The sequence below is a fragment of the Panicum virgatum genome, chromosome 2K, assembly GCF_016808335.1.
Source record: "Panicum virgatum strain AP13 chromosome 2K, P.virgatum_v5, whole genome shotgun sequence".
Taxonomy (NCBI): Eukaryota; Viridiplantae; Streptophyta; class Magnoliopsida; order Poales; family Poaceae; genus Panicum; species Panicum virgatum.
In genome coordinates, this window is record NC_053137.1 from 65,102,623 (window position 1) to 65,128,650 (window position 26,028).

The window sequence follows — 26,028 nt, forward strand, 5'->3', positions numbered from 1 at the left end:
CATGGAATGGAAGGCTTCTCTCAGTACGCCATGCACATGGCTAGCTAGCTTGCAAGACTGTACTGTACTCTCCAAGTACTTTGGATACGTTTAACTAAGCCAACTTGCGATCCAGTTCTGAACTCTCCAGGACTTCACAGTACGTCCTGGCTCTTAATTTCATTGACATGAGCAGTTGACGTACGATCGCTTAGTAAACTTTGACGGTCAACTCAATGCATCGACGTACATGATCTGACAAAGTTGATGGTTTTACACACGGATCAACATGAACAGATTCACAAGCTATTGTCGTTTCAGCAATCAATATACGGCCATACCAAACGGACGCCCGGCCCATTTCATGTTCTCAGTTGGAGGTGGTAGGCACACGGCATGCCTGACTGGTAAGTGATAACAGAAGACAGAAAGAATCCTTTAGGGGCTAAGGCCATCACACAATATACACGCCTGAAGAAAGCAACAATCGCACGTCTGAACAGCAATACTTAACAAATAACAATAGCATCAGCATCAGCACATTACAGAAGTAGCAGCTATATACAGAGTTACATAACACAGCAGCAGGCCGTCCCATAAGTATTCGCTGTTAACATTTCCCTCCTACCAATCTAGTGTGGTATATGTACATGATTAGAACTCTAAAGCAACCGGGCCTGAGGTGTACTGCATTTATTATTATACAACATCAATTGGCACAGAACGTGCAGTTGAACAACCTTGAAGGTTATCTCTGAACTCAGTCGAGGCAGTATGGACGCCAACAAGTTCGGAGCAGATGCCTGAACGTTCCATGTTATCCAGAGCTCTCCTTGCATAGATTGTAAATCCAATCGCGAAGACAACGGCGACAATAACAGAGACAATGTTGTACACTATCTCAACTGTTGTCATTCGATGCTTGTGATAATTCAGCTCTGCCAATGTGCGTATCAGCCGCCCACTGCAAAAGTAGCAAAAAATTCGGCAATTTGGACTTTCTGAGTAATTATAAGAGCAGTTGCTAACTTTTAAACGACTTTGACTGTGCTGATTCTGATTGAACTGCACAGCCCATGCCCAACTACTGAACTAGACTAGCATCAGTTCTAGCAACCTGACAGCAGCAAGAAAAATAAATTCAAGTCATTAGTAAGTTATCATGAACTGTTGATCTGAATCTAACCTGTAGATGTTGATGAACACATCAGGAATCATCCCAACAACCGAGCCACAAATGTAAGGGTTGAACTTCATCTCAGTGACAGTTACAGCATAGTTAAGCAGTGCATATGGGAATGGTGAGATTCTGAGCAATGTAACCACACGGAATTGTTGGAACCAACTCCCTTCACCAGCCAGTTTAATCAGAGCAATCTGCCGTGGCCATCTCTTTTCTAACCAGAGCTGTATGTTGACAAACAATTGAGGGCAGAAGGGTGGCAAATTATGAAACACTAAAAAAATAAAGAAAAACGTTGTCATAATCAAACAAAGCTTAGAAACATTACATTTAGGCGGTCACGAAACAATAAGCCAATCCAATAAGGTATCGACATGCCGATGGTGATCCCAGCCATGATGATCAAGAAGCCGAAGCCATAGCCGAAAATTATTCCTGTTAGCCACATTGCTGGACCAGAAGGCAGGAACACAACGGGGAAGAGTGCTAGAGAAGCAATTATCACGACCGCTAACACGGGGCGTCGGAAAGATTTTGCTTCCCATTGAATAATCGGCATGATCACCTACAATATCAGGCGCAGATAAAATGTAACACGAAGCATTACCATGACAATGATGTGGAAAGTTTAAGTGCCATCTGCTGCATAATTTTGAGATTCTTAAGAAAAACTTGAACTAACTACATAACTTGTGTGATTAACCATCATATGATCGATAAATCCAAAGTGAAGCTTGTTTGGATTTTGGGGATTAGGCACAATCCCTTCGTATTGAGATTTGATAGAGAAGATGGAACAAATTCTCTGCATATCAGAATGGATTGAGAGCAATTCCTGCATCAATAAATAGGCCCCACACCCTTAATAGGAGATCGAAGCATCACCTTCTCGGAGAGAAAGGGGAGGCCCCATTTGATGAACGCGTAGCCCAGCAGCACCAGGAGCAGCAATCCAACCACAAGCCTCACCCACGGGACGGACGACCTCGACCCCGACCAAGGCCGCGGCTGCACAGGTACGGGCGCAGGCACATACGCTGCGCTCACACCCGCTGGGGTCGGAGTCCGACCCATCGCCGGCGGTGGCGGCTCCGGCATCGGCATCGGCCCGACCAGCCGCGCGTGCTCGTCTCCCGCCGCGCTCCGCCCGGGCCCTCCACCTCCGGCTCCTCCGCGGCTCGTCGAACCTGTAGCCGGCGAGCTGAACCAATCACCAGACGCACGCATAATGCCCCCCGATCAGACCGTCGCTACGTCACCGAGGGCAGGGGACTCGAGAAGAAGGGAATAGCGGAGCCCCCACGCGTACTGACGTGCTTGCCTGCTCATCGCGCTCGCCCGCCGGGGACGCCGCCGCGGTTGCTTCAGCGCCGGGAGCAGCTGGTGGGACTTCCGTCATGGCGAGGGAAAGGGGAAGAGGAGACTGGAGAGATCAAATTTTTTATTTATTTTTTCGAAAACAAGCTCGGCCTCGTGCTCCTGCAACGGCGACGTTTGCGGCAGGAAGAAGCGAAGGGAAGGGATGGGCCGAATCGGGCTCACAAGATCTGCAAGTAGAACGGGCTGGCCCATAAAACCCCCATGACCCAACAACTATCAGACAGCCAAGTACTTGGGCCTCCAAGGCCTAGTCTACCACTTGCGTCTCTCGGTTCCTCTGTCCCGAAAAGGAAAAGGGTAATTTTGCTCCGGACATCCTTCAATCTTGATTTTAGCTTGAAGACATCGCTAAAATTCATCTTCGCTGATGGACACTTTTTAACCATAACTATTTGCTAATGGACACCGGAATCAATAAAATATCAATTTTTTATAAGCGGGAGAGCGAAATATAGTAAATGGACAAAAATGCTCATCAATCCAATGTTGCTCCTGCTCCCACGAGCTCCTGGTGGCTGCGGTGGTCTTGGAGCGCGCGCACCGCCATTGCGGTTCGCTTCCAATTCCTGGGTCGGTGGCCGTTCCCCGCCGCCATGGCCCGATGCCACCCCGCGCCGAAGCTGCCGCCGCCGGAGAGCCGGTCGTGCTCGGGCGTGGAGGGGTGCTGCCGCGGCGCGCTCTAGGACCGCACGCGGGCCTTGGCCAACTCCGTCGCCGCGATGTAGTTGGGCATCGCCCCCGCGTGGTGCTGCTGGGAGTGTAGGCCCAGCGTGTCGCTACCGCCGCCCGCTCCGCGGTCCACGCGCAGGCTCGCGGACTGGACCTGGATTGGGGCGGGTCTTCCCTGGCGACGGCGTCACTGGCGAGTGCCCGTGGCCGTGGTGCGCGCGGTTCATCGGCGAGGACGACGGCGCTTGCGCCGTGGCGTCGAGTAGGAGAAGGGTCGCGCCGTGTCGATCTCCAGCGTCTTCATGGGCTCGTGGTGGTCCATGGACGCGCGACAGAGCGCCGCCGCCGCCGCCGCCGCTGTGCCGTGGATGCTGCTCCGATTCGTGTCGAAGGACACGGAGTCCTGGGAGAAGCGCATCCGCTGGTCCCGAACGCGCACCACTACGCCGCCTTCACCTCCAAGGACGATCCGGAGATTCGTGCGCCGCCAGCGGAGGCCGGCGTAGTGCCCCTGCTCGCCGCACAGCTCTCCACGGCCGTGCTCCTCAACATCTCCATCTCCGCGCGGGAGCAGCTGGTGTCTGCGCCGGGCCTTCTCGACGCCCTCACCGCCGCGCTCCGCACCGGCGCCGTGCACCGCACCGGCGCCGTGCACCACGCCATCGCCACCGTGCACAGCCTCCTCTGCGCTGAGGCTCACTGCACCACCATCGGCGCAAGGCGGCCGCGCTCGTCGCGCGCCACCAGCTCCTGCGTAGGTGGCCGGGTGCGCCGAGAGCCTCAAGGCCTTTTAGGAGGGTGTTCGGGTTCCAGATTCGAGACGGCGAGGGCCTGGGAGAGCGGGGCCGCCACGCTACTCAACCTCGTCGTGGCCGGGGGCGAGCTGGCGGTGGCCTAGGTGCTCGCAGTCGGCGGCACCGAGGAGACTGTGCGGGAGCCGGCGGAGGACAGCGCGGCCAGTCCCGAGGCGGAGGCGCTGCTAAGGGCGCGAGAGGGCTCCGCGAGGAGGCGCGAGCACCGGCTCGCCGATTTTCTCAACGGGCTGGTCCAGTCGACCCGTACATCGCGTCGCCGTCGACGCACGGCTAGTCAAAGGCTGCCGCCGCCGCTGGCCAGTAGTACCAGTCTACCACCACCCTCACCACCTCCGGCGCCGGCGCCGCTGACATCGACGGCAGGGAGCTCGACCTCACGCGCTCAGTCTGGTGGCAAACTAAAAAATGAATATTTTAATTTTCTCAATGTCTGGTGGCAAATGGATTCAAAAGAGTAGTGTCCAGCAACAAATTCAGTTTTAAAGCATATCCGTTCACAAATATAAAATTACCCAAAGAAAACGGAGGGAAGCCAACGACTAGGGTTGAAAATGGGACGGGAAAATCCCGTCCCGACCGGCTCCGCTTACCGTTTAAACCGACCGTAAACCATTTTCGCGAAAAAATGGGAAAACAAAACGGGAAAACGGGCGGGAGCGGGAACGGGAACGGGAACGGTTGGGGTGTTTTCCCGACCGTTTTCACGGTTCCCGTTTTCAGCCGGGAAAATTCCCGCGGGAATTTCCGTATTTGTCGCAGTCGGCTGTGTTACCTGTGTTGGAAACGTGAATTGTTGTTTGCATGTGTTCCAACGTGAATTGTGAATTCGTGATTCACTTTACCTGTGTTTCTTAGTTATACGAGTCTTGTTTTCATGTTATTTATGCATAGTTGTAATTATTTTATCGAGTTAAATGTTTGAAGTGGTTGTATGTATTTTCCCGTTTTGAGTTATCGATTCCCGATCGTAATCGGCATGCTCCCGACCGATTGATTCCGTTCCCGATATCCCGTAATACCGATTTCGTTTTACCGTTCGATTTTCCCGTTCCCGTTTCCGTTCCCGATAAAAAATATAATTACGGGAACGGTCGAGGAATTTTCCCGACCGTTTTCATCCCTACCAACGACGCGACGTGCCGCTGGCTGGCGACTGCGACGGGTCAGCTCAGCTTCAGCCTCAGCGGCGCAGAAGCAGCGGCGGCGGCAGGAGGAGGCAGCGGCACGGAGGCGACGCGTGGGCGATTGCGTGTCGCACACTCCTCCTGCCTGCAGAGGCAGAGGCAGAGGAGAGAGGAGAGCGGTGCAGCGAGGCACTGTGGCTGGTTGTCTCCGTGCAGTGGTGGTAGCTGCTGCAGGCTCCGTGCAGTGCATCGCACTGTGCTGTCTGCCCGCGCAGCGTCCATGTGCTGATGTGCAGCAGCAGCTAGTACCCCCCAGCCCACTGGGGCCCCGTTTGGATCGTTTGTGCTATAAACAGCAGCGCGGGGATCTTTCATGCATGTATGGAGGTTTAAACCAAGTCTATTTGTAAAACTTTTCACAGATGGGTGCAATTTTGTGTGACGAATCTAATGAGCCAAAAAAATCTGCGATTGGCTACAGTGATGTTACAGTAATCATCCTCTAATCGTACGGTGAAATAACTCATTAGATTTGCCTTGCGAAATAGTGCGGGAGTTGTGGAATTAATTTTATAAACTAACTTCATTTAATACTAGTAATTATTGGTCAAAATTCTCTAGCACAATTTGTTCTACCGAACCAAACAGGACCCGGGAGGAGGAGAGGAGCGGAAGTTTTCTGTGGACACGATGGTTCATCGAGATTCATTGCCTCGCGCATGCTGTAAAGGAAACAGTGCGACAGGTAATTAAATAATTTCTCTTTCATATTCTTCGTCACTCCAATTCCGACGGAAAATATTAGAGCCGTTTAGTTACCAAAAATTTTCACCTCCCCTTTAAACACATGTATGAAGCACTAAATGTAACTAATTACATATTTTGAATGTACACGACGAGACGAATCTTTTGAGCCTAATTAATGCATGATTAGCCATAAGTGCTACAGTACCACATGTGCTAATGATGTGGTCAAAGGCCTCAAAAGATTCGTCTCGCGATTTCCAAGTGAGTTCTGAAATTAGTTTTTTAATTAGTGTCCGAAAAACCCTCCCGACATCTGGTTAAACATGTAATTTAACATCTAAAAATTTTCGTTTTTGGAACTAAACAGCCCAGTCGTGTTATGGATCGTTCTCTTTATAGCTCAACTAGACTTTTTAATTTTTTAGCTCAAATTTAAATAAAATTAGAGGGTAACTCTCTCAGAGCCAGTTTTATATTATCTTTGTCAAATTTGACGATCTTTTACCATTCCTAACCATGCCCACACTTACATGATTATCTCTGTGGCTCTGTCAAAGACGAAACAGAGGTTAGAAGACGAAATCATTTATTTGTTTTATAGAATCAACAAAGGTTACAGATCCGTTTGTGTTGATACGATGCGTTTCTTCCTCTTAAAGCCTAGATAACCTTCAGCTTTGGTATACCAACGGCTGCATTTTCCTAGGATCTTGACTCCTTGAGCGATGGCACTACAAAATAAAAAAAGGGAAAGAAAAGGGCAAGAGAATAAAACAAGGAAGACGGCATGGGAAGCAAGGAATTGAAGGCGGGCCTGCCATGGACCATCCGTGCTGCCGTAAAGTTTGCATCCATCCACCTCAAGAGCAAACAACAAAGAAGCCACAGGTGCTTTGCTTCCCTCCCCTCCCGACTCAAGTCCCCTTCACTGCTTCCACCCGCTGCCAACAGCAACAACAAACCCCTCCCTCCATGGGTGTGTTTAGATGTGTAAAAAGAGTGTAAAAAGTGGATGCGAAAAGTCACATCAGTCACTGTAGCGCACTGTAGCATGTTTCGTTTGTTTGTGGCAAATATTGTCCTATCATGACCTAACTAGGATCAAAAGATTCGTCTCGCAACGTACATCAAAACTATGTAATTAGTTTTTTATTTAACTACATTTAGTACTCCATACATGAGTCATTTGCTATATTTAATGTTTTGATGTGACGGAGATGTGATGGAAAGTTTGGAGTTTGGGGGGAAATTTTTTGGAACTAAACACAGCGATGCTCCATGCCTCCATCATCACGTCACATCACATGCCTCTGTGCTGCTGCTGCTCCTCCTATCCTATCCCACAGGCCACAGCACTAGCCACTGGTATTCTCAACAGCAGGCACGCGTAAGCTAACCTCCCTACGAGTAGTACGAGCTCCCTAAACCACAGCGGCGCTGTAATCTTGTTGCCGGGTTGTTGGTTGTACACGCTACAGGTCGGCGATGCCCCCACGACCTCGCAGTTACTACTATGCTGCAATGCATAGGATTGGCCTTGGCGTGTGGTGGTGGTAGTGGTACACAACACAACACAACACCGGTTGGTTTTGGTCTGCTCGTACGTACCGGGCGGGCGGGGAAGCCGGGAACAGAAGAGACCACGCTTCACTTGCTTGTCACCGTCAGCGTCGCCATCGATCGCCCGGCAGCCGCTGGCGCACAGGACTGCAGGTGCTTTCAATTCCTCGCGCCCCCACCGGTCCAAGATGCAGCGAACCGCCCTACAGTACACTGATAGCTTGCTTCGGGGTCGGGGCACTGTTCTTTTTTCTTTTTTGCAAAGTAAAAAAATAAATCTGCTACGGCCTGCTACTTCTACTACTACTTCGTAGTAAAAAAAATTGTTAAAAGACTTGCAAGTTACACTCCCAGCTTGGGTAAAAACTCTCATCAGTTCCGCGGAGTCAACAAGGGGGGTAAAGAGCATTGAGATACAAGCCCTAAAATTTACGAACCTGCACATTTTATAGTCACCATGAGACAGCAGTTTACCTCGTGACGAGGAGGTAAACGAGCTCCCAAAATTTATAAAGAGACGGTCCGCGCTAGCCGCTGCGCCCTGGCGCTTCCGGCAAGCAGACCACGCGGTACGTGAGTTCCATTCCACCACACAGGGGCGGAACACACGGGCAGCGGCAGCAGCAGCGGGGGCGACCGGCCGGGGATCTAGATCTCTCACCTCCCCTCCACCTCCACCTCCACCAGCAGTAGCACACGCGCCCAGCTTCCCTCCCTCCTCTCCCCGGTCTCCCCGAGTCCAAACCTAGCCTCCCCAGAGTCCACGCCGCCGTCGAGCGCAGCGCCGCCCCGCTTCTCCCGCGGCCGCACTCCCCTCCGGCTGCCGAATCCTCCGCCCGGCCCACCGGCCGGGCCGCCCGCCAGCCAGCCGCCGCGGCGCCGGTTCGCTCGCCCTCGGCCTAGTCGGGGCGGGGTGGAGATCCACCGGGGCGTGGAGGGTGATCTCGTCTCGTGCTGGTGAGTAGCTCCGACGAATGGATTCCCTTTGCCCTCCACGACTTGGTTTTGTTTCTGCCTCTGCAATCCGGATTCGGTTAGTGCCTGGCGGATTTGCGCGCTGCGTGGCGCTGTACCAATCCAATCCTTGCGTGTTCGCCCGTAGTTCGGTTGGATTTCTGCCTGAGCGCGCGAGATCAGCAGCCTGCCGAGGTGCGGGCGGGGTTTATTTTCCCCGTAATTCTCGGGTGTCTGCTCTGCTGGCCCCCGGTGCTGCATTGGGTGGACTTGAGCTTCGTGTTAGGACGGTCAGCTGGGTTTGTGTGATTTGGCGGGCAATGCGGAAGCAGCCAACCAGGGGCCCTGTTTTTGAGAATGTGGGCGCGGGTGGTGGCTGATCAAAATCTCTCGGGTTTTGGGCAAATTACTGTTGACGTCGCGGGTTGCTGATCATCAGCCTAAGGGAACATTCGTAGGTGCCTCATGCTTGGCTAGTTGAACACTAATACGACTGCTACATTGTTTCCCCCAATTTCTTTCTGGAAATCGGTTGTGCCACATTGGTTCCGTGCATGAGTTGTTCAGGACAGCAGGAACTTCACACTGTTCTATTGGTGTTCTGCTGGAACAAATCATCGGTCGATCCAGTGACATTATTGGCGTTTTCCAGGATCGTCACATCCACTAGGTGGTGCCTTGCCTGAAACTGTCCAGATCCAGGACATTCTGTTCCGATTTAAGGGCAGATGTACTACAGTAATTCACATTGCGACAGCATCAGCCACTCTTTGTAGATTTCTAATACTCTTTTGGCCTGTTGTACCCTTTGTATTCTGATCGGCCCTTGGTTGAAAGTGGATTTTCTTAAACCAAATTTGCTCAAGAGTCAAATACTGTATCAACGTATCGATGGTTGCGTAAAGTACATAGATCATCTCTGGTGGACATGAATGGTACTTTGCTGACAACTAATTTGATGCTTTGTTGTGATGTGAATTTGAGTTATTGTTCTTTGTTTTAAGTATTGGCTTTGTGCATAGTTTTCATTCATCAACATTGTGTTTTAACTTGTTACTCTTGGCTGAAAACTAAAGGTCCACTTATTTCATGATTCCTGCTAGTTCTGAATTCGAATTGATAAGGCAAATGTTTTGTTGGGTACATGCTGCTGATTTGACACCACTGAAAACTTTGTATTGTTAATATTGCTTGAGCTCTGGAAGGTGAAAATGAATAATTCCTACTCCATTAAGTCCTGTCACCAGAAACCTGTAATCAAGCAAGGACTGCTTATGGTTTTACCGCGTCAACGTAAGGTTTTATTTGGATTATTTATTTTCATGCGACTGTTTTGACTTATTGTCTTATTGAAGCAATTCTGCATGTGATATATTTCTAGATCTGTGGGATTTGTTTCCTTGACATTGCTTAGGAATTTTTTTTTTGTTAAACTTGAATCATTTCCCATTGTTCATGTACTCATCTCATTGTATAACTCTGCACATTGTTCATGTACTCATCTCGCTGTATAACTCTGCAACCATGACAGGGCTGTTGTACGTTTGTCAAGTGCTAGAAGAGCAACTCTATTCATAGAGTTGTTTCACAATGGCTTATGATGGAGATGAGGAACAGAGCCAAGATTATCTATTCAAAATCGTTCTGCTCGGAGACTCCTCTGTTGGTAAATCAAACTTACTAGCAAGATTTGCAAGAAATGAGTTCTACCCAAACTCCAAGTCCACTATAGGAGTGGAGTTCCAGACGCAAAAGTTGGTAATTGATGGAAAGGAAATTAAAGCTCAGATATGGGACACTGCTGGACAAGAGCGCTTCAGAGCAGTTACATCTGCTTACTACCGTGGCGCTGTTGGAGCTCTCCTTGTTTATGATATTAGCAGGCGCCAGACTTTTGATAGTGTTGGTCGATGGCTTAATGAACTGCATAGTAAGAACCACTTTTTTACCTAATTCCTTAACATGGAGTACAATCGTTTCAGTGCATCTTTCACCTGTTCCTTTTTTTAGTAGGGTTGTGTCGCAACTTGCTAGTCATCTAGAAGATTTTTGAGTTGTTAGCATCAATGTACTTGCCATCACGAGCCATTATCTCAAGGCTGACCATGGACAAAAGCAAGATGCACCATTTTTAAATTTCAACACTAGGCCCTTATTAGATTTATGCTTGTACCTCATACTTTATTTCTGACTCATTTTGACTGCAGCTCATTCCGATATGAATGTCGTCACAATTCTGGTGGGCAATAAAACCGATCTCAAGCATGCTCGTGAAGTGAGCACTGCAGAAGGCCAAGCCCTGGCTGAGGCGCAGGGCCTCTTCTTCATGGAAACCTCAGCCCTAGACTCGTCAAATGTTGCAGCAGCTTTTCAAACTGTTGTTAAGGAGATCTACAGCATACTAAGCCGGAAGGTATTTCAATCTCAAGAGCAGAAGAGAAGCGAGCTGCAGTCACTAAGCAACGGGAAGGCTGTGGTGCTGCAGGGCGAGGCCAATGAAACAAGCAATGGTGGGAGGTGGTGCTGTTCCTCATAACCTGTAAGATCTCTCGCATTCTCACCTTGCTTAAGCTTGCTCTGTCTCAGTTCTCTTACCATCACATCCCGCTATCATCTCATTGCCGAACGTGTGTTTATGGACAATCTAATCTTTCCAGGTCAGCCTGTGTTGAATTCGTAGGATTGGGAGACACATCTGGGTATGTAAAAGGTTGGGCTTGTGAAAAGTTATTTTCCATGTTCTTGTTCTAAAGATGAGGTGGATAGGCTGTTTGTATGAAAGCTGTGTTTTCCTTCGGAGGAAATCAATGTATAGTTCGATTGATCCTTGGGGAGGTATTGATATACATGATTGTGTAAAGAGGAAGTGCGACCAACTGACTGTTGTGTCATTCTACATTCTAGTCTTAGAAAGAAACCGTTTTTTCATTCTACATCATTCTAACCCAGGACACCTGCCTACCTGACACAACGTGCTTACATTCTGCGTACGTGATTTCGGGTTCCAGCCTTCCAGGTAGGTAGCATCATGCTGTGATCAACACACTTAAAGATGGTACTTGAATGAAACTCTAAAAACGAACTGAAAACTACCACTGTAGAGTTGTCGATGTAGCGACTCGAGGTAGGTAAGTTCAAAAACTGAAAGAAAAAACCCAAAAGTTAGTAGACAAGAACATCGCAGGTGATCATTATATGCTGGATCATGAACAGTATCATTTGTTGCACAACACTATGATGAGGACATCATAAGATGTCATCGTCTTTGGGAGCAGTATCATCATGATTGGAGCGCGATAGCAACGTGAAAGCCATGCAGCAGCGACCATGAAAGCTGACTGCAAAGGCGCCCATTTGAAAGTTGAAACCGCAAGGACGGAGCGCTAATCATCGCTAGGTACAGTGAAGCTGCAGCCTGCAGCCTGCACATCAGCACATCCTTTGCGTTCCCTCTGATGGACGCATGCCATTCCAGTCCATCTCATGAACCCAAAAACAGTGGGGGACTGGGGCTGAACACAGGTGCCTTGCACTGAACAGTAATCTGGATTGCACTGAACAGTAATCTGGATGGCAACCCCGGCCGTTGCTCAGTAATTGGTAGCTTCCATGGTGGGACACTGTCGTTAACTCTTCAATTTGCAGATCCTTCAGCTGATTGTCTCAGTTATATAATAAGTTTCTTCTCACTTTAATCAAGCTCTCGTTGTCAAATCCCAGTAACAATATAGCTTCTCCTGCCGCCAAGTTTGTCGCGTCTCCTCCTGGCCTGCAAGACACAGGCAAAACTGTGGACTGTACGTATCCCTGTAACCTGACTCCGGCCAACTCGGTGCCCATGCACCATGTTCCATCACCGGTTTGCTGGCATATGTGGATCAATATAGGTGGGGATCCTTCATCCCCCTCGGTATTTCACCCTAAAAAAACAAAATAGCTTCTCTTTTCATCGTTTCCTCCCCAGCAAAGATTTGCTCCTAAAATGGTGATAGGATCTGAATTGTTAGACACAACACGTAGCCTATAAATAACGTTTGATTCCATCTTATTTTGAAGTTTGAAAGTACATGGCCCAAGATAGAGATTCAGATTACAGAACATACATAAGGCATACGGAATCGTCCAGGTACAGTAGCAACTTGTTGAGCCTTATACACAAGCCCTTGGCATCTTATTTCTTTGCTCTGCCCCTTGATCTTTCAACGCAGCCTAGGAGACAAAGCTGTCAGTAAAAATGATGACGTGCATGGCGCACAAAGATTTTCATAGAAAAAATATGATCTTTTGAGAAGAAAAATCACAAAAAAGAGCTACAAGCCGGTAAACGATTTCAGCATTTCATGAAAATGCATGCATGGTTATCATCATACAGACAGGAAGCAGAAAAATAAACCTCAATGATTTGCTTTTTTCAAACATTTCTGAAAAAAACACATGTTTGTTGAACCTATAATAACGATGATATAACAGAATAATCTGAGAACATGTTTGGTAATTACTAAAGCAGAGACTGAATCAAGTTTAAATACAGAAGGCCACAATTTGATAGCTTCCCCTCCTTTTACCATTTCCATTTTCAACTAATCAAATAAGCTCAGATAAATAAATGAACAAATGTGAGCTGAATGTCCAAGACTTGGAAGAAGAATCTCAAAGCATCATTTTTACCTAGCTTTTTTCTGCTTCCTCTTTTGGTTCCTTGCAGGGTCCCTGATTTAAAGTTTTATCATCACTCCATGTTCTCCTTTGAGGTAAGTGCTCTCCAGGAAGGTTCTCAATTCCTTTTTTGACGATGGCCTTTTTCATACTTGTTTCTCCGGTAGAAAATTTCGGAAGTTTCTTTTTAGCATTTTCTGGAACTATAATTTTCTCAGGGTGAATACTGAGATATGATCCGGAAATGGTAGTTGCAAAATACTTAACAGCGTCTTCACCGCCAGCAGATTCTTCCAAAGCAAGCTGTGAATTGCATATTGCACAAAAGTCAAATGCTTGGTTATCAGGGAGGGATCAATATATTCCAGATGGAACCTGACTGAGCAACAGATAAACGTGCCAAACTTGCACACATGAATTTTGAATGCTAAACGGCACGCCAAAAAAAATATAATGCAAAAAGGCTTAAGCACAATTCACACCCATGTTAGATGATTTTGTCAGGACAGTCAATGAAGGTTGGCAAAAATAAATTCAAATGTCTAAACAGCAACCATGGATGGCATGCTGATTGTCGACATGAACAATATGTAGAATGATTTACTGCTATTGCTAGTAGATCAGCAGCACTTGTTAAGATTTGACAGGAAGTAATGATGATGAAGCAGCCCCTGGGCTCACCGAATCAAACTGCTCACAGTGCGGTTTCTGGACCTTCTCCTTGCCCCCACCAATGTTCTTCTCTTCCTCCTCAGTCTGCTGCTCCTCATCTGACTGATTTGCAAGGTTAACAAAATCCTCCTCCAAATCCTCATCAGCGGACTCAACGCCCGGCAAATCGCTCCCGTCAAGCAGCTTCGCGACATCCAGGTCGATAGCTTCCTCGACCCGCCTCGTCGCCACCGCAACCTCCCCGGAACCAAGCGGAGGACGACTCAAGTCGTACGCCTTCACCACGCGCGAACAGAGTTATGCCGCCCCGGCAGATGGATGAAATGGCACGGAATAATGATGGGGCGGACGGACCTTGACGTCCACGGGGAGGCCGGAGCGCGCGGGGCGGCGGCGGCTGGGGAGGAACACGGCGGAGGAGCCTCCGCCACCGGTGGAGGAGAGGGAGGGGCGGAGCTCGCGGAGGTGGGCGAGGTAGTCGTACCCGTCGTCGGGGAGGCCGAGCTCAAGGATCTCGCGGCGGACGTGGTCGGGGAGCACGTCCCCGCCGTCTTCGGCGGAGGAGGACGAGGGCTCATCGTCGCCTCCAACGGCGGTGGAGGACGAGAGGCCGCCGCCGTCGTCGGCAAAGCCGGGGACGGAGTAGGGGTTGTCGTCGACGCGGACGAAGACGCGGTCGGCGGCGTCGGCGGCGCCGGGGCGCGGGCAGAGGCGGAACGTGGCGAAGTTGCGGGGCTTACGGTTGCGGCCTCGGCCCATGGCGGCAACGGCGGCGGCGGAGTGGGGACCAAGGCGACACAGCCGCTGGCGTCAGCAGGGAAGGCGCAATGCTAGTGCGGCAAATCCTCGCTGACGGTCAACGGGCCGACCTGTGATCAGGGATATTTTCTTAGTGGGCTGAGCGCTAATCTTTTCCCACATGGCGGTGGCTCTGTTTGGTTTTCTTTGCTAGTGAGTTCTAGAAAATTTTGACTACTAATTACAGTATTAAATAAAGTTAATTTATAAAACCAACTCCAGAACACCTGTGCTAGAAACCTGAAAAATCTAACGAGGCTTTTAACTGCATGATTAAAGAATAGTTACTATAGCATCACTGTAGCCAATCATCGATTAATTACTGTCATTAGATTCGTCGTGAAAAGTTATACCATCTCTAAAAATATTTTATAAATAAACTTTATTTAGTACTCCATACATGCGAGATTTCTTTCTCGGCTTGTGTGCACTATGAGGGTTCCTAGTGACTAGTGTGAACCAAACAAGGCCATCTGTCGTGTGGGCCTACATCGTGAGCAGAAAAGGTCTCTGAAATGCAGTTCCTGCAACACCATGCTAAGACTATCTCCAAAAAAGAGACCCAAACCTAAAAATGGGTGCGGCACAGTGTTTTTGGGTGGCAAAACACCCTCCAACAGGCGACGCAAACGAGGGACCCATTTTGGGTCCGAGCCGACGCGCGACGCATGTTTGCGTCCTCCGTCCGTCCTTTTGCGTCTCCACAGAGCCGAGTCGGGCCCACTGGAAGGGGACAGCCGGAGCTGGGAACGCGCGTTTTGCGTCGCGGCTGTTGGAGACCGGAGATTTTGCGTTGTGTGACCTCTCTCCTGCCCGCGACCCAAACACACGAATGAGTCTCGTATTTGGGTTGGCTTGTTGGAGACAGTGAATGCTCAAGCATTAGCTTCTCTTCCCTTCAAAAAAAAAAGAAAAAGAAAAAAAGAAGCATGAGCTTCTCTCTCAAAAAAAAGGGGGAAAAGAACACGATGCAGTGTTGCACACAGTCGAATCCATCCCCATCTGAAGATGCCACTCGTTTCACGACGGATTAATCTTTATTGATTCAGAGTTTCAGACACACATCATGGCCAACCTCGATGGATCACAACTTCACAAGCAGACCCGCTACACCTACGCACACCGTTATTCTCTGCTCTTTGACTGGCAGCAGGCGACTAGGCGAGGCGACACTGTCCACAAATACAACGGACAGGTTCACTCGGCGGCAGCGAGGAAGCGCGCGCCCCAGAACCAGAAGCCCCGGGGGGGGGGGGGGGGGGGGGGGGGGCGACGCGTTCATGCGAGCACCGTGGTCTCCACGGCGGCGGCACGGAGCACCGCGCCTACGTGCTCGCCGTCGGCCTCCACCCACAGCTCCGGCAGCGCCTCCCTGATGTTGTGGATGCTCTCCAGCGCCACGTCCGCGCCCGGCACCAGCGACGACCTCCCCACCTGCATCGTTCGTTCCATGTGCGTGGCACACCGCGTTCGTTAGCCGACAGGTACTGGTGCTCCATCTGCAGTGCGGAACAGAAGTGCAGAGGCAAAAAGCTTACGACGACGGTGTGGAAGCCGGCCGCCTTCCCTGCGGCGATGTTGCGCGCACTGTCGTCGAAGAACACCTGCCACCATGGATGCACACAGAGAGAGAGAGAGAGAGAGTTCTCTGAGACTCTGACGATGGTTGCAGCGGAGAAATAATCAGAAATACGGAGGAAATCAGTGTTTCTTCGTCGCTGGAGGGATCACTTACCGTTCTCTTGGCATCGAGCTTGGCGATCTCTATGACAGCTTCCATGGACTCCACGGACGGCTTGCACAGGATTCCTCTGCGACCACTGTCGATGTCGTCTTGTTCGGTTGGAGGGTTCAGGGTCTCGAAGCAGATGATGGCATCGAAGCACCCCTCAAGCCCGAGCTTCTTCAGGACCGTAGCCACATGGGTTTTGTCAGAGTTGGTGAAAATCTGCAGACCCGAGCAGCAGTCAGTTTCAGACTATATTTAATCGGAGATGCCATGCAGATCAGGACGGGAAATGCACGGGCCAAGTAGAACTCACGATCTTCCTCTGTGGCAGAGAGATCAGCAACTGCCTTAGCACAGGATCGGGTTTCAGCTTCTCATACGGCAGCCTTCCATGAACGCAAGCGTGGAAGTCATCGTAGTCGAAATCATAGCCCGAAACCTACCACATGACAATGGAAATTACGATGGATCCAAACCTATGGAAGTGAACCTTCAAGTATCAGTATTCAGAGAAACCTTGAGACCAGCCATTGTGGTTCCATGCTCCTTGTACAAATCGAGGCACATTTTTGGAACCTGGCCCTCTTCAATATGCAGCTTGTTCAGCATGTAGTCTGCATTATGGTAATTCCAAATTAGTGTATTGATCAACAATATTATAGCACTGAATTTATGGATGGAACTAAATGTTGTTTACCCTGTATGTTGTCACGGCAGGCTTGGTTGAGTCCTAAGCTCAGTGGATAGAGAGTGTCGTCAATGTCTGCAGATGCGAGGCAAAGAGAAGTTAAAGAATAATCCAAAAGGAAAACAAAAGCTGTGCAACCAGCAACCAGCAACCAGATACTCACCAAACAGCAAGCAATCAAATTTGGCTCCAGCAGTGTAAGATTCCATCGTCACAGATTAGTGCCTGCAAGAACAATGATAAGAACGTGGAGAAATCAGAAATGGAAGAAATACTATCTGTTTTTTTTTTGGATAAAAAATGGATTCTAGTTGCATCTGTTCTTCAGACGTCAAGTTCATGCTTATAAGCACATCTGGTTAGGATATTGCTAAATTGGAGACACATCATACTGAAGTTAGCAAATTGAAATGGGCATAGTGCAGAACATGGCAACATGCAACAAATCCAACTTGCCACTCACTTTGTACTTTGAAGATAACATCCTTTATACTATCGCACTTCGTTTTACGTGTTGATTAATATAGTTATTAAAGTGAAAAAATGAGGTTCAGCTGCAGCAGCCGCTCATGGATTGAGGATATAAGTTATGCGTATGCCCAAGAGGCTAGCTAAGACATAGAAAATATGCATATCGGTATGTGTTAAGCAAGTGATTACAACTTGAAAAGGTATCCAAACATAGGTGGGAACAATAATGTTAGAGGATGCAGTATATCAGTAGCAGAAATATTTTTTCGAAATTATTATGCATGATCAATCAGACCTACAACCGCTAACTAAAGCACCTCAAAAAAAAAAAACTAGAGTGAGTCCAGCGGCATCAACATTATGGAAAGTTAGATAGAAATAAATCAGCTGGTGCACACCAAACATCAGCAACTTGATAAACGAAATGTGGGAAAAACATTCTTCCCCAAGCGACAGAACTCAAACGACAACAGAACTGAACAGGTACCTAGATGCTAAACTGAAGGAGAAGCACAGAGTCTTTGCAGAGGTTGATGCCACAGCTCACATTCACATAGGCTCCCCAGTCCCCCTATTTATACACCATGAGGCGTTGCCGGCTTTATTGGGAGATGACACATGGTAGCCGCATTAGTGGGCGTCTACCTTAAACTAATCCGTCCACGGATTCCTTCCCATCTTTTTCGCTTTGCCTGCCTATTTTCACCAAGAACCGACCAAAGAATCTCGCTTTAGTTGCTCTCCTACACGAACAGTCCTTGCTTTTGGCTTGGATGCAACAGACCTAACAGACAATTGGACACGGGTGATGTAGTCGTGTAGCGTTACAAGTGGTAATGGTTGTGATGAGCGAGCATGCAAAATGCTTGGCGATTGCTTTGGAGAATCTCCACTAAATCGGTCTAGAGCGTGTGTTGAAAAGGGGGTGGGTACACGGTCTGTCGCTCGAGATGATGTGTGTGGACGAAGTAGAAAGGTGAATTCTTTTTTTCTCCCAATGACATGTGTTAGGGCGATCAGCATGGTAAAATCACGTCGCTTTCAGCACTTATTTACACTTTTGAGGTGTCGCACCACCGCGGTTATTACCTGTTCAAGCCTTTTTTTTCGAGAATATTACCTGTTCAAGCTTCAAGATCACTGCTGTGTGAATAAGTTGTCTACACGGTTGCCTGGGATAAATTCGCTTTTACCTACCTATGTACCTATAAGCTGGGAATAATACTGCTTTATTTGTCAGCAGCAGCAGCAGAAGAACAGGGAAATTAAAACGGCCAGCTAGCTTGGCTCACGGTCACGGAACACATGACAGGTGCCACCACACCAAACCACAAGCTAGCCAAACCGGCGTGCTTTAATGTAACACTTCAGATATTAATTACCTGTAATTAAGAATTAATTTCAGCCATTAACTCTAACTTCCGCGACAATTCACCAAATCAAGTTGTTCTGTCAGTCTGGGCCAGACCGGTCTGACCGGTCGGGGCAACCGGTCTGACCGGTTGAAGCTGGGCCAATTGTTTTCTTGGGCCCACATCATTTAAACTACTCTCTTTCTCTCCCAACCACTTCCTCATCCTTGCCTCGCCCAACTCAGCTCCTGCCCGAGCTCTCTCCCTCTCATTTCCTTCCCAAGCCCTAAGCTCTTCAATCCTCCCTCTTCCTTTGGTTCCAAGGCCATGGGAGCTTCGTATTGGCGTAGGTGATCATCTCCTCCACGTGCTCCTTCCTGGGGTGCTGTGGATTCCAAGTTTTTTTGTGGGGGAGGAGCCCATTCAAGGTAAGCAACTAGGGTTGGTTCGATCTCCTTTTCTAGATAATCTTAGGTGATTTCCTCTGGTCAAAAACGTCCAAGTGGATCCATGAACTAAGAGCTAGAAGGAATTTAGAAGTTGAGGGCTAGTTTAACTCATCCAAGGTATTTCACCTAGGGTTGGGTGAATCCATCTTTCTAGGAGGTTTTAGTCGAATCCCTTGGGTCGAGATCATTTATATGCACCTCTGAACTAGTGCCTGGAAGGGATTGAGTTTTGGTGGGCTAGTTTAGCCGCGACTGGGGGTCTAGTTTTTTCTCTGGTTGGGACCGGTCTGACCGGTCGAAGGGACTGGTCTGACCGGTGGTGTGACTGGGTTAAGGGTGACTGGTCTGACCGGTCTGACCGGTGTGGCAGTGGCTGAGAGGGTTTCGCAGGGAGTATTTGGTGCAATTAGTTTGAAATTGGTTTGGTTATTGTGTACTTGTAATTTTTGCAAATCATGCATGCATTCTCTCATATCATATGCATATGCACACGTGTAGCAGCCGCGGCGGAGGAGGTTGTATACGAGGTGGTTGCGGAGCCACAGGAGCCACAGGGGCAAGCCCCGCAGCAGGAGTGTAGGATCAAGAACACCGACAAGAGGGGGGGTGAATAGACGGTTTAAAATCTAAAACCAATAACACTAGAGAAATTTAATTAGTAACAAAGGAAAGCCCTATGTCATGCTATTACTATCTCTAGATGGGTTTGCAACCTAGGGTGACAAGACACAAATCAAGCTCTAGTAAAGTAAATTGCTCAAAGTAAAAGCAAGTATTAAAGAGAGCAAGAGAAGTAACCAAGCTTGACACAAGAAATTATCCCGTGGTGTCGATGACTTGCCGGTCACCCCTAATCCACGTTGAGGTGGATTCCAAGAATCAACCGCTCCTCTATCAAGAACCTCTTGATCTTGAGCCGGCTTGAATCAAAGAACCGCTCCACACCTCGATTCCACTAGAGTTACTCTTCACCACTCCGGTGAGGTGAGCACAAAACCTCTCACAACCGAAATCGGGGCTCCTCAACAATCTCCTTGGAGGTGCTCCACGAAATCCACTTCTCCAAGCCGTCTAGGGAGCGGCAACTCCCAAGAGTAACAAGTTGATGACGCTTGCTTGAAGTTTCCCTAATGCCACAAAGCTCAAACTCTTGATGCAATGCACTAGGAAGCTCTCACACTCTCAAAAATGCAATCTCTAAGCAAGTGTGTGTGTGAGAGGAATGCCTTAGCTCTAATGTGTCAAGAATGCTATCCAAATGGCCAAGAGAGTCACCCAATGGCCGGGCATTGGGTATATATAGACACCCCTTCAAAAACTAGCCGTTACACTCTTTTCTGCGAAGTCGCGGACCGTCCGCGGTTCAAAAACCGGACTGTCCGCCGTTATAAATCAGTGAGTCAGAGTGCATTTAATGCGTGTCAGAACTAGCCGTTAAGCCCTGGCGGACCGTCCGCGCCCCAGGGGCGGACCGTCCGCAGTTAAGAGTTCCAATCCACCAGAGACTAACATCGTCTCTGGAACAATTTTGAGATTAGCCTGCGGACCGTCCGCGCCTCAGGAGCGGACTGTCCGCAGTTGAACTTTTGAGCCCAAACCAGAGAAACAACCTCTCTGGTACAAACCTGAGATTAGCCGGCGGACCGTCCGCGCCACATGGGCGGACTGTCCGCCGTTCAACTTTGAAGCCCACACTGACAGACACCCTTTCTGGTACAAGTTTGAAAAAACAGTAGCGGACCGTCCGCCCAACTGGGCCGGACTGTCCGCCAGCCCACCAGAGCCTCTGCAAGCTCTCTGGAACGGGCGCGGACTGTCCGCCCCTCAGGCGCGGACTGTCCGCCGTTACTCAGTCAGCACTCAAACTTAGTTTATTTCAAATCTTTTCAAAACGCCGTTAGCCCTCATGCATGCAACTAGACATTTTGAGCAAAATGGCACTAAAGACCCGTCAAGCATGAGTACACAACCCCTCTTGATAGTACGGCTATCTATCCAACAAATCCGGTCACTTTTCATCCACTAAACGCCTTGTGACCGGTAAAATACAAAGGCCCTATTTTATACCTTTGCCTTGAGCCCTAGCTTTGCTCATCATCTCCAAAACTCCATACGTTCACACCCAAATCTCTTTCATCCATGGATCAACCTATACTCATTATCTCAAATGAAATCGTTAATCCACAAACCGTTGTCATTAATTACCAAAACTCGAAATAGGGGCCTAGATGCTTTCAATCTCCCCCTTTTTGGTAATTGATGACAACACTAAATTTTGGAGTGATAAAAGTTTTCAAGTCAACTTTATACACTAGGCATAAGGTGGACTTGGAATTGAACTTTGGAAGAACTTACTCATTTTCTTGAAAATTTCAGAATGTGGTATGAATAAATTCACCAAGTTCGATGAGTAGAGAGAACTCCCCCTTGATATGTGCATATAAATTTTCATGAATTCCAAGTACACATATATATTTGAAACTTTTGACGGAGTTTTCCCTACAAGTGGAAATCGAGGCATACAAAATACAAGATATATATGATATGAACTTTAGCATGGTTAGCACAACCTCACAACCACAAGATGAACATAAATAGATAAGAGTAGCACAAACTAACATAGTTCATCACACATTACAAACCAAGGTTCAAATCCAAACACAAGTCTCAAATAGAGTTCATGCAAGATACAAATAAACATGAGTGGCAGGCGGAAGCCAAAAACGAATGATCTGAAGTCCATGAGCTCCCCCTAGATCCAAGAGCTCCCCCTAGATCCAAGGCACTCCAAAGCTCCTTCTCCCCCTTTGGCATCAATTGCCAAGAAAGTCAAACGGCTGGTGGAGGAGGTGGCGGTGGGTAAAACGGCTGGTGCGGGTAGAACTCTGGAGGCGGCACTGGAGCCGGAAATACCGAGTAGAAGTGATCAGAGAATCCAGTGAAGGCTGTGCTAAAGGCATCAAAGCGCTGCTCTAGCTGCTCCTGTCTCTGCTCAAACTGCTCAAACTGCTCAGAAGAGGGCAAATCCTCAAAACGTGAGTCAAGAGCTGCTATATCTGAGTGTAGACTCTCATGAAACCCCTGCATCTGAGCCATCATAGGCTGGAACATCTGCTGCTGCATGTTCTGAAAGTTGAGGTTCATCTGAGTCTGCATCTGACTAGCCAACCCCGCAATCTGAGAGGACATGCTCTCCTGCATGGATGCAAAGTATGGATCAAAGTAGCCAGCTGGAGGAGCCCACTGCTGCTGTGCTGGAGGATGCGGTGGTGGCATGGCATGCTGAGCTGCAGCTGCTCCCATGTGAGCATCATCATCACTATCATCTTGCCCCTGTGCTTCAGCATCCATATCATCTCCAGGGAAGGGAGTCAAAGGCCTCAAGAGAAATGCATTGTCATTCTTGAATGGCCTGAAAGGTGTGTGCTTGCTTTCACATATCCCTCTGAAACTAGTCTTAACCTTGATGATGGACATAATATATGGAGCAAAATATAAGTTCATTTCCATGTTTAGCCTCAAATCTGCGAGCTGATCCATGATAAGAGAAATGACATTTATTCTATTTCCATTCATAATATGAGATATCACATTCCAATAGTGCCCTCTAACCTTGTCCTTATTGCCACTCTTAGGCATGAATGTGACTCTGACAATTTTATTGATCACTGCAGGATGATGCCTCAGACCCTGAGTACCCCCAAAAGTTCTAGCAATTCCAAGATGTGCAGGCTCATAGAACATGGGGTAGTCATTCTCATCTAGTGAGTTTTCTAACACAACATTCACACTTTGCTCACTAGTGATGAAATTATAATCTAATTGATTTGCCTCAGCAAACTGTGCAAATGTAGCACCATAGGTTCTTTTGCCAGTTGTCCACCTAAATGTTTCATCAACCATGTTTATCTCGAGAGTGGCATAGAACTGGCGTATTACTGTTTCATTCCAATCACACCTATGCTGCAGAAAATTAGCTATCCCCATTTGCTGAAATCTATCCACTAGATCAGACATGACTTGATGTTGTCTCATATAGCCTAGGTCAATGGTCTGATGTTTGAATACATTTTTCTTAACTAGATGACCAAAGTAAACATCTTTTTGTACCTCGGTTTTGAAGAAGAGAATATTGGTGTCACGAGGCAAGCTGAACTGATCCACTGCTCTTGCATTTGCATAGCTTTCTGCAGTCCACTGTCGGCTAGGTAGATCTAGCTCCATCAAATCTGTAACATCATTGTCAACCCCCTCAGTATCTTCCTCTGAGGACTCATCACCAATATCTCCCACTGAAGATGCAGCAGCCATCTCACTAACATTTGGAGCATAGTCCACATCGTCCGAGTCATCACTGTCTCTTTGCCTCTTAGAAGTCATTGCCTTCTTAATTTTTGTAGCAGTGGCCTTGATGATCTTCCGGGGTGGCCTGAGGTCAAGATTTAACCATAAGAATAATTACTAAAGTCATAGAATCAATCCTTAATGATATAACTCAATTCAGCACTGATCTGAAAAATCTGATACTAGCGGACCGTCCGCTCTTATGAACGCGGACCGTCCGCGGTTTAGGAACTACCACGGCGGATCGTCCGCGTCCAGTAGGCGGACTGTCCGCGACCCATCTGTTCTTCGCAGGAACACAAAATCGCCCTCATCTTTGATTCACCCACATTTTGAGTTTCGATTCAAATCCACCAACCAAAATTAAACTATAGCATCTCCTCATCACTAGGAATAAGATCCCCCAAGTATTTTCAAGAATCCATGGTCCAAAAATAGATCGGAGCATCTAACCCTAACTCTTTCCAATAAAGAAAACCAAGAACAAGAGTTAGGGATTCATTGAAATACCGAGAAGATATGATGCACAATCTTGAGAAGAGTCCGGGGATGTGCTCGGACCGTCCGGGAACCACTCCAAAAAGGCTTGACATTGTCGTCTCCCCCACGTGCTTGAGAGAGAAAGAGAGAGACCTTTTTGATGTTTGTGTGCGGTTTGGTGGAGGGGTGTGAGAGGGACATCCAATATAAGTCAAGTCTGGCCGACCCCACCTTTCTGTCCAGTCGCGGACTGTCCGCGATATCCCGGCGGACCGTCCGCCTTTGAAATATTTACACTGCAAACCAAATAAAACAGCCTCTGCTAAAATCTCCCCAACATGTGCGGACCGTCCGCGGTCCTTTGGCGGACCGTCCGCAGTGTATTTATGCGGTTGAGAACTTCTCTGCAGAGCCTCTGGTGAACAAGTCCCATGAACTGCGGACTGTCCGCCCCTTACCCGCGGACCGTCCGCGCTACCAAAAATCTGACAAGTCTGAATTCTGCCAATTTTCTCAATTCCAACTCCAATTTGGGATCATTGCTCATATAAAAATCCAAAAATCTCAAATATTGCATGAAAACCTTCAAAAGACTCATATGAGCAAGTTTCAACAAGAATTCGAAAATAAATCGAGTAAAATCATGAAAACTCATAAATGGCTCAAAAATACCTCAAAAATTCAAAAAGATGAAACAAGGAGTGCATGAAAGAACCATATGCTACATGTGCTAGTTTTCAAGTCACATTTCAGAAGTCAATGATATTTAACTCATTTCTCAACTTGCAAAACCGAGATTCATCCAAAGGCTTTGTAAATATATCGGCTAATTGATCATCCGTGCCAATACCATCAATCTTGATATCACCCTTGTTCACATGATCTCTAAGAAAATGATGGCGGATATCAATATGCTTGATTCTTGAATGTTGAACCGGATTGGAGGCAATCTTCACGGCACTTTCATTATCACACAACAAGAGAATTTCATCAAATTTCACACCATAATCTAGAAGAGTTTGTTTCATCCATAATAATTGTGCACAACAACTTCCGGCCGAGATATATTCCGCTTCGGCGGTTGAAAGAGCCACGGAATTTTGCTTATTTGATGACCATGATACAAGAGATCTTCCAAGAAATTGACAACCACCGGAAGTGCTCTTCCTATCAACCTTGCACCCCGCATAATCCGAATCCGAGAATCCAACCAAATCAAAATGAGCACCCTTGGGATACCATAAGCCAATATTTGGAGAATATTTCAAGTATCTCAAGATCCTTTTGACGGCGGTCAAATGACATTCTCTAGGTGCGGCTTGAAATCGTGCACACATGCAAACACTAAACATGATGTCGGGCCTAGATGCGGTCAAATAAAGCAAACTACCAATCATAGAACGGTAAAGTTTTTGGTCAACCGGGTTACCTCCCTCATCTAGGTCGAGATGCCCATTGGTGGCCATAGGAGTCTTGATTGGTTTTGCATCTTCCATACCAAATTTCTTCAAGATATCCTTCACATATTTTGATTGACACACAAAGGTGCCTTCCTTGAGTTGCTTGATTTGAAGTCCAAGAAAGAAACTCAATTCACCAATCATGGACATCTCAAATTCCCTAGACATCATTTCACCAAATTCCTCACAAAAACTTGGGTTAGTTGAACCAAAGATAATATCATCAACATAAATTTGACAAACAAACAAATCTTTACCAATATCTTTAGTGAACAAAGTAGTATCAACCTTACCAATTTTGAAGCCCTTAGAGATAAGAAAATCCCTCAATCTTTCATACCAAGCTCGTGGAGCTTGCTTAAGACCATAAAGAGCTTTAGAGAGCTTGTATACATGATTTGGCTTCTTGGGATCTCCAAAACCGGGAGGTTGCTCAACAAAAACAAGTTCACTAATCTTGCCATTCAAGAAAGCACTTTTCACATCCATTTGAAAAAGTTTAATGTTGTGAGAGCAAG

At 47.7% G+C, this 26,028-nt stretch overlaps 5 protein-coding genes across 10 annotated transcripts; 2 read left to right on the forward strand and 3 right to left on the reverse strand.

Moving 5' to 3' along the window:
• Nucleotides 1-468: 468 nt before the first annotated feature.
• On the reverse strand, nt 469-2,629 carry LOC120694599 (TVP38/TMEM64 family membrane protein slr0305-like). 2 transcript variants are annotated; one of them, XM_039977781.1, is made up of 5 exons: nt 2,476-2,629; nt 2,048-2,363; nt 1,491-1,727; nt 1,166-1,386; nt 469-943 (listed from the first exon to the last, which is right to left on the reverse strand). In XM_039977781.1, exons 1-5 carry the CDS (start codon nt 2,559-2,561, stop codon nt 679-681), a joined length of 1,125 nt encoding a protein of 374 aa, XP_039833715.1. In that variant the 5' UTR covers nt 2,562-2,629; the 3' UTR covers nt 469-678. The 2 variants fall into 2 exon arrangements, with proteins under 2 accessions (XP_039833715.1, XP_039833716.1); XM_039977782.1 differs by having other exon boundaries at nt 2,048-2,349; nt 2,476-2,625.
• A 506-nt stretch (nt 2,630-3,135) lies between these two features.
• LOC120695591 lies at nt 3,136-4,109 on the forward strand. Its single transcript, XM_039978798.1, has 2 exons — nt 3,136-3,193; nt 3,547-4,109. The coding sequence occupies exons 1-2, from the start codon at nt 3,136-3,138 to the stop codon at nt 4,107-4,109; spliced, it is 621 nt and encodes a 206-aa protein (XP_039834732.1).
• A 3,883-nt stretch (nt 4,110-7,992) lies between these two features.
• LOC120694602 (ras-related protein RABA5a-like) lies at nt 7,993-11,344 on the forward strand. 2 transcript variants are annotated; one of them, XM_039977786.1, is made up of 4 exons: nt 7,993-8,414; nt 9,943-10,341; nt 10,619-10,946; nt 11,105-11,344. In XM_039977786.1, coding segments are annotated over exons 2-4 (669 nt in total). In that variant the 5' UTR covers nt 7,993-8,414; nt 9,943-10,001; the 3' UTR covers nt 11,106-11,344. The 2 variants fall into 2 exon arrangements, with proteins under 2 accessions (XP_039833720.1, XP_039833719.1); XM_039977785.1 differs by having other exon boundaries at nt 7,994-8,414; nt 10,619-10,950; nt 11,069-11,344.
• Nucleotides 11,345-11,573: 229 nt separating this feature from the next.
• On the reverse strand, nt 11,574-14,640 carry LOC120694600. Of its 4 annotated transcripts, none has more exons than XR_005683560.1 (5): nt 14,094-14,600; nt 13,749-14,015; nt 13,080-13,370; nt 12,515-12,620; nt 11,574-12,331 (listed from the first exon to the last, which is right to left on the reverse strand). XR_005683560.1 is itself a non-coding variant. In XM_039977783.1 (4 exons), exons 1-3 carry the CDS (start codon nt 14,496-14,498, stop codon nt 13,080-13,082), a joined length of 963 nt encoding a protein of 320 aa, XP_039833717.1. In that variant the 5' UTR covers nt 14,499-14,640; the 3' UTR covers nt 12,429-12,620. The 4 variants fall into 4 exon arrangements, 1 of the variants encoding a protein (XP_039833717.1); XR_005683558.1 differs by having other exon boundaries at nt 11,574-12,388; XR_005683559.1 differs by having other exon boundaries at nt 11,574-12,406.
• A 915-nt stretch (nt 14,641-15,555) lies between these two features.
• LOC120694603 (phosphate metabolism protein 8-like) lies at nt 15,556-18,031 on the reverse strand. The gene is made up of 8 exons (XM_039977787.1): nt 17,913-18,031; nt 17,118-17,179; nt 16,964-17,029; nt 16,783-16,880; nt 16,580-16,705; nt 16,273-16,485; nt 16,076-16,141; nt 15,556-15,971 (listed from the first exon to the last, which is right to left on the reverse strand). Exons 2-8 carry the CDS (start codon nt 17,161-17,163, stop codon nt 15,816-15,818), a joined length of 771 nt encoding a protein of 256 aa, XP_039833721.1. The 5' UTR covers nt 17,164-17,179; nt 17,913-18,031; the 3' UTR covers nt 15,556-15,815.
• Nucleotides 18,032-26,028: the final 7,997 nt, after the last annotated feature.

Bases quoted from the DNA above. Each gene is read 5' to 3' on its own strand.
- LOC120695591 (XM_039978798.1), top strand. From the start codon at position 3,136: ATGGCCCGATGCCACCCCGCGCCGAAGCTGCCGCCGCCGGAGAGCCGG. The intron at 3,194-3,546 runs GCGTGGAGGGGT...GACGCGCGACAG, and splicing joins GGAGAGCCGGTCGTGCTCGG to AGCGCCGCCGCCGCCGCCGC.
- LOC120694600 (XM_039977783.1), bottom strand. From the start codon at position 14,498: ATGGGCCGAGGCCGCAACCGTAAGCCCCGCAACTTCGCCACGTTCCGC. The intron at 14,016-14,093 runs GTCCGTCCGCCC...CGCGTGGTGAAG, and splicing joins GCCTCCCCGTGGACGTCAAG to GCGTACGACTTGAGTCGTCC. The intron at 13,371-13,748 runs GTGAGCCCAGGG...TGCAATTCACAG, and splicing joins ACTGTGAGCAGTTTGATTCG to CTTGCTTTGGAAGAATCTGC.
- LOC120694602 (XM_039977786.1), top strand. From the start codon at position 10,002: ATGGCTTATGATGGAGATGAGGAACAGAGCCAAGATTATCTATTCAAA. The intron at 10,342-10,618 runs GTAAGAACCACT...TTTTGACTGCAG, and splicing joins ATGGCTTAATGAACTGCATA to CTCATTCCGATATGAATGTC.
- LOC120694603 (XM_039977787.1), bottom strand. From the start codon at position 17,163: ATGGAATCTTACACTGCTGGAGCCAAATTTGATTGCTTGCTGTTTG. The intron at 16,486-16,579 runs GTGAGTTCTACT...TCGGGTCTGCAG, and splicing joins CTCTGCCACAGAGGAAGATC to ATTTTCACCAACTCTGACAA. The intron at 16,142-16,272 runs GTAAGTGATCCC...CCATGGTGGCAG, and splicing joins AGCTCGATGCCAAGAGAACG to GTGTTCTTCGACGACAGTGC.
- LOC120694599 (XM_039977781.1), bottom strand. From the start codon at position 2,561: ATGACGGAAGTCCCACCAGCTGCTCCCGGCGCTGAAGCAACCGCGGCG. The intron at 2,364-2,475 runs GTCAGTACGCGT...TGATTGGTTCAG, and splicing joins CGCGATGAGCAGGCAAGCAC to CTCGCCGGCTACAGGTTCGA. The intron at 1,387-1,490 runs GTAATGTTTCTA...GTCAACATACAG, and splicing joins TGTTTCGTGACCGCCTAAAT to CTCTGGTTAGAAAAGAGATG.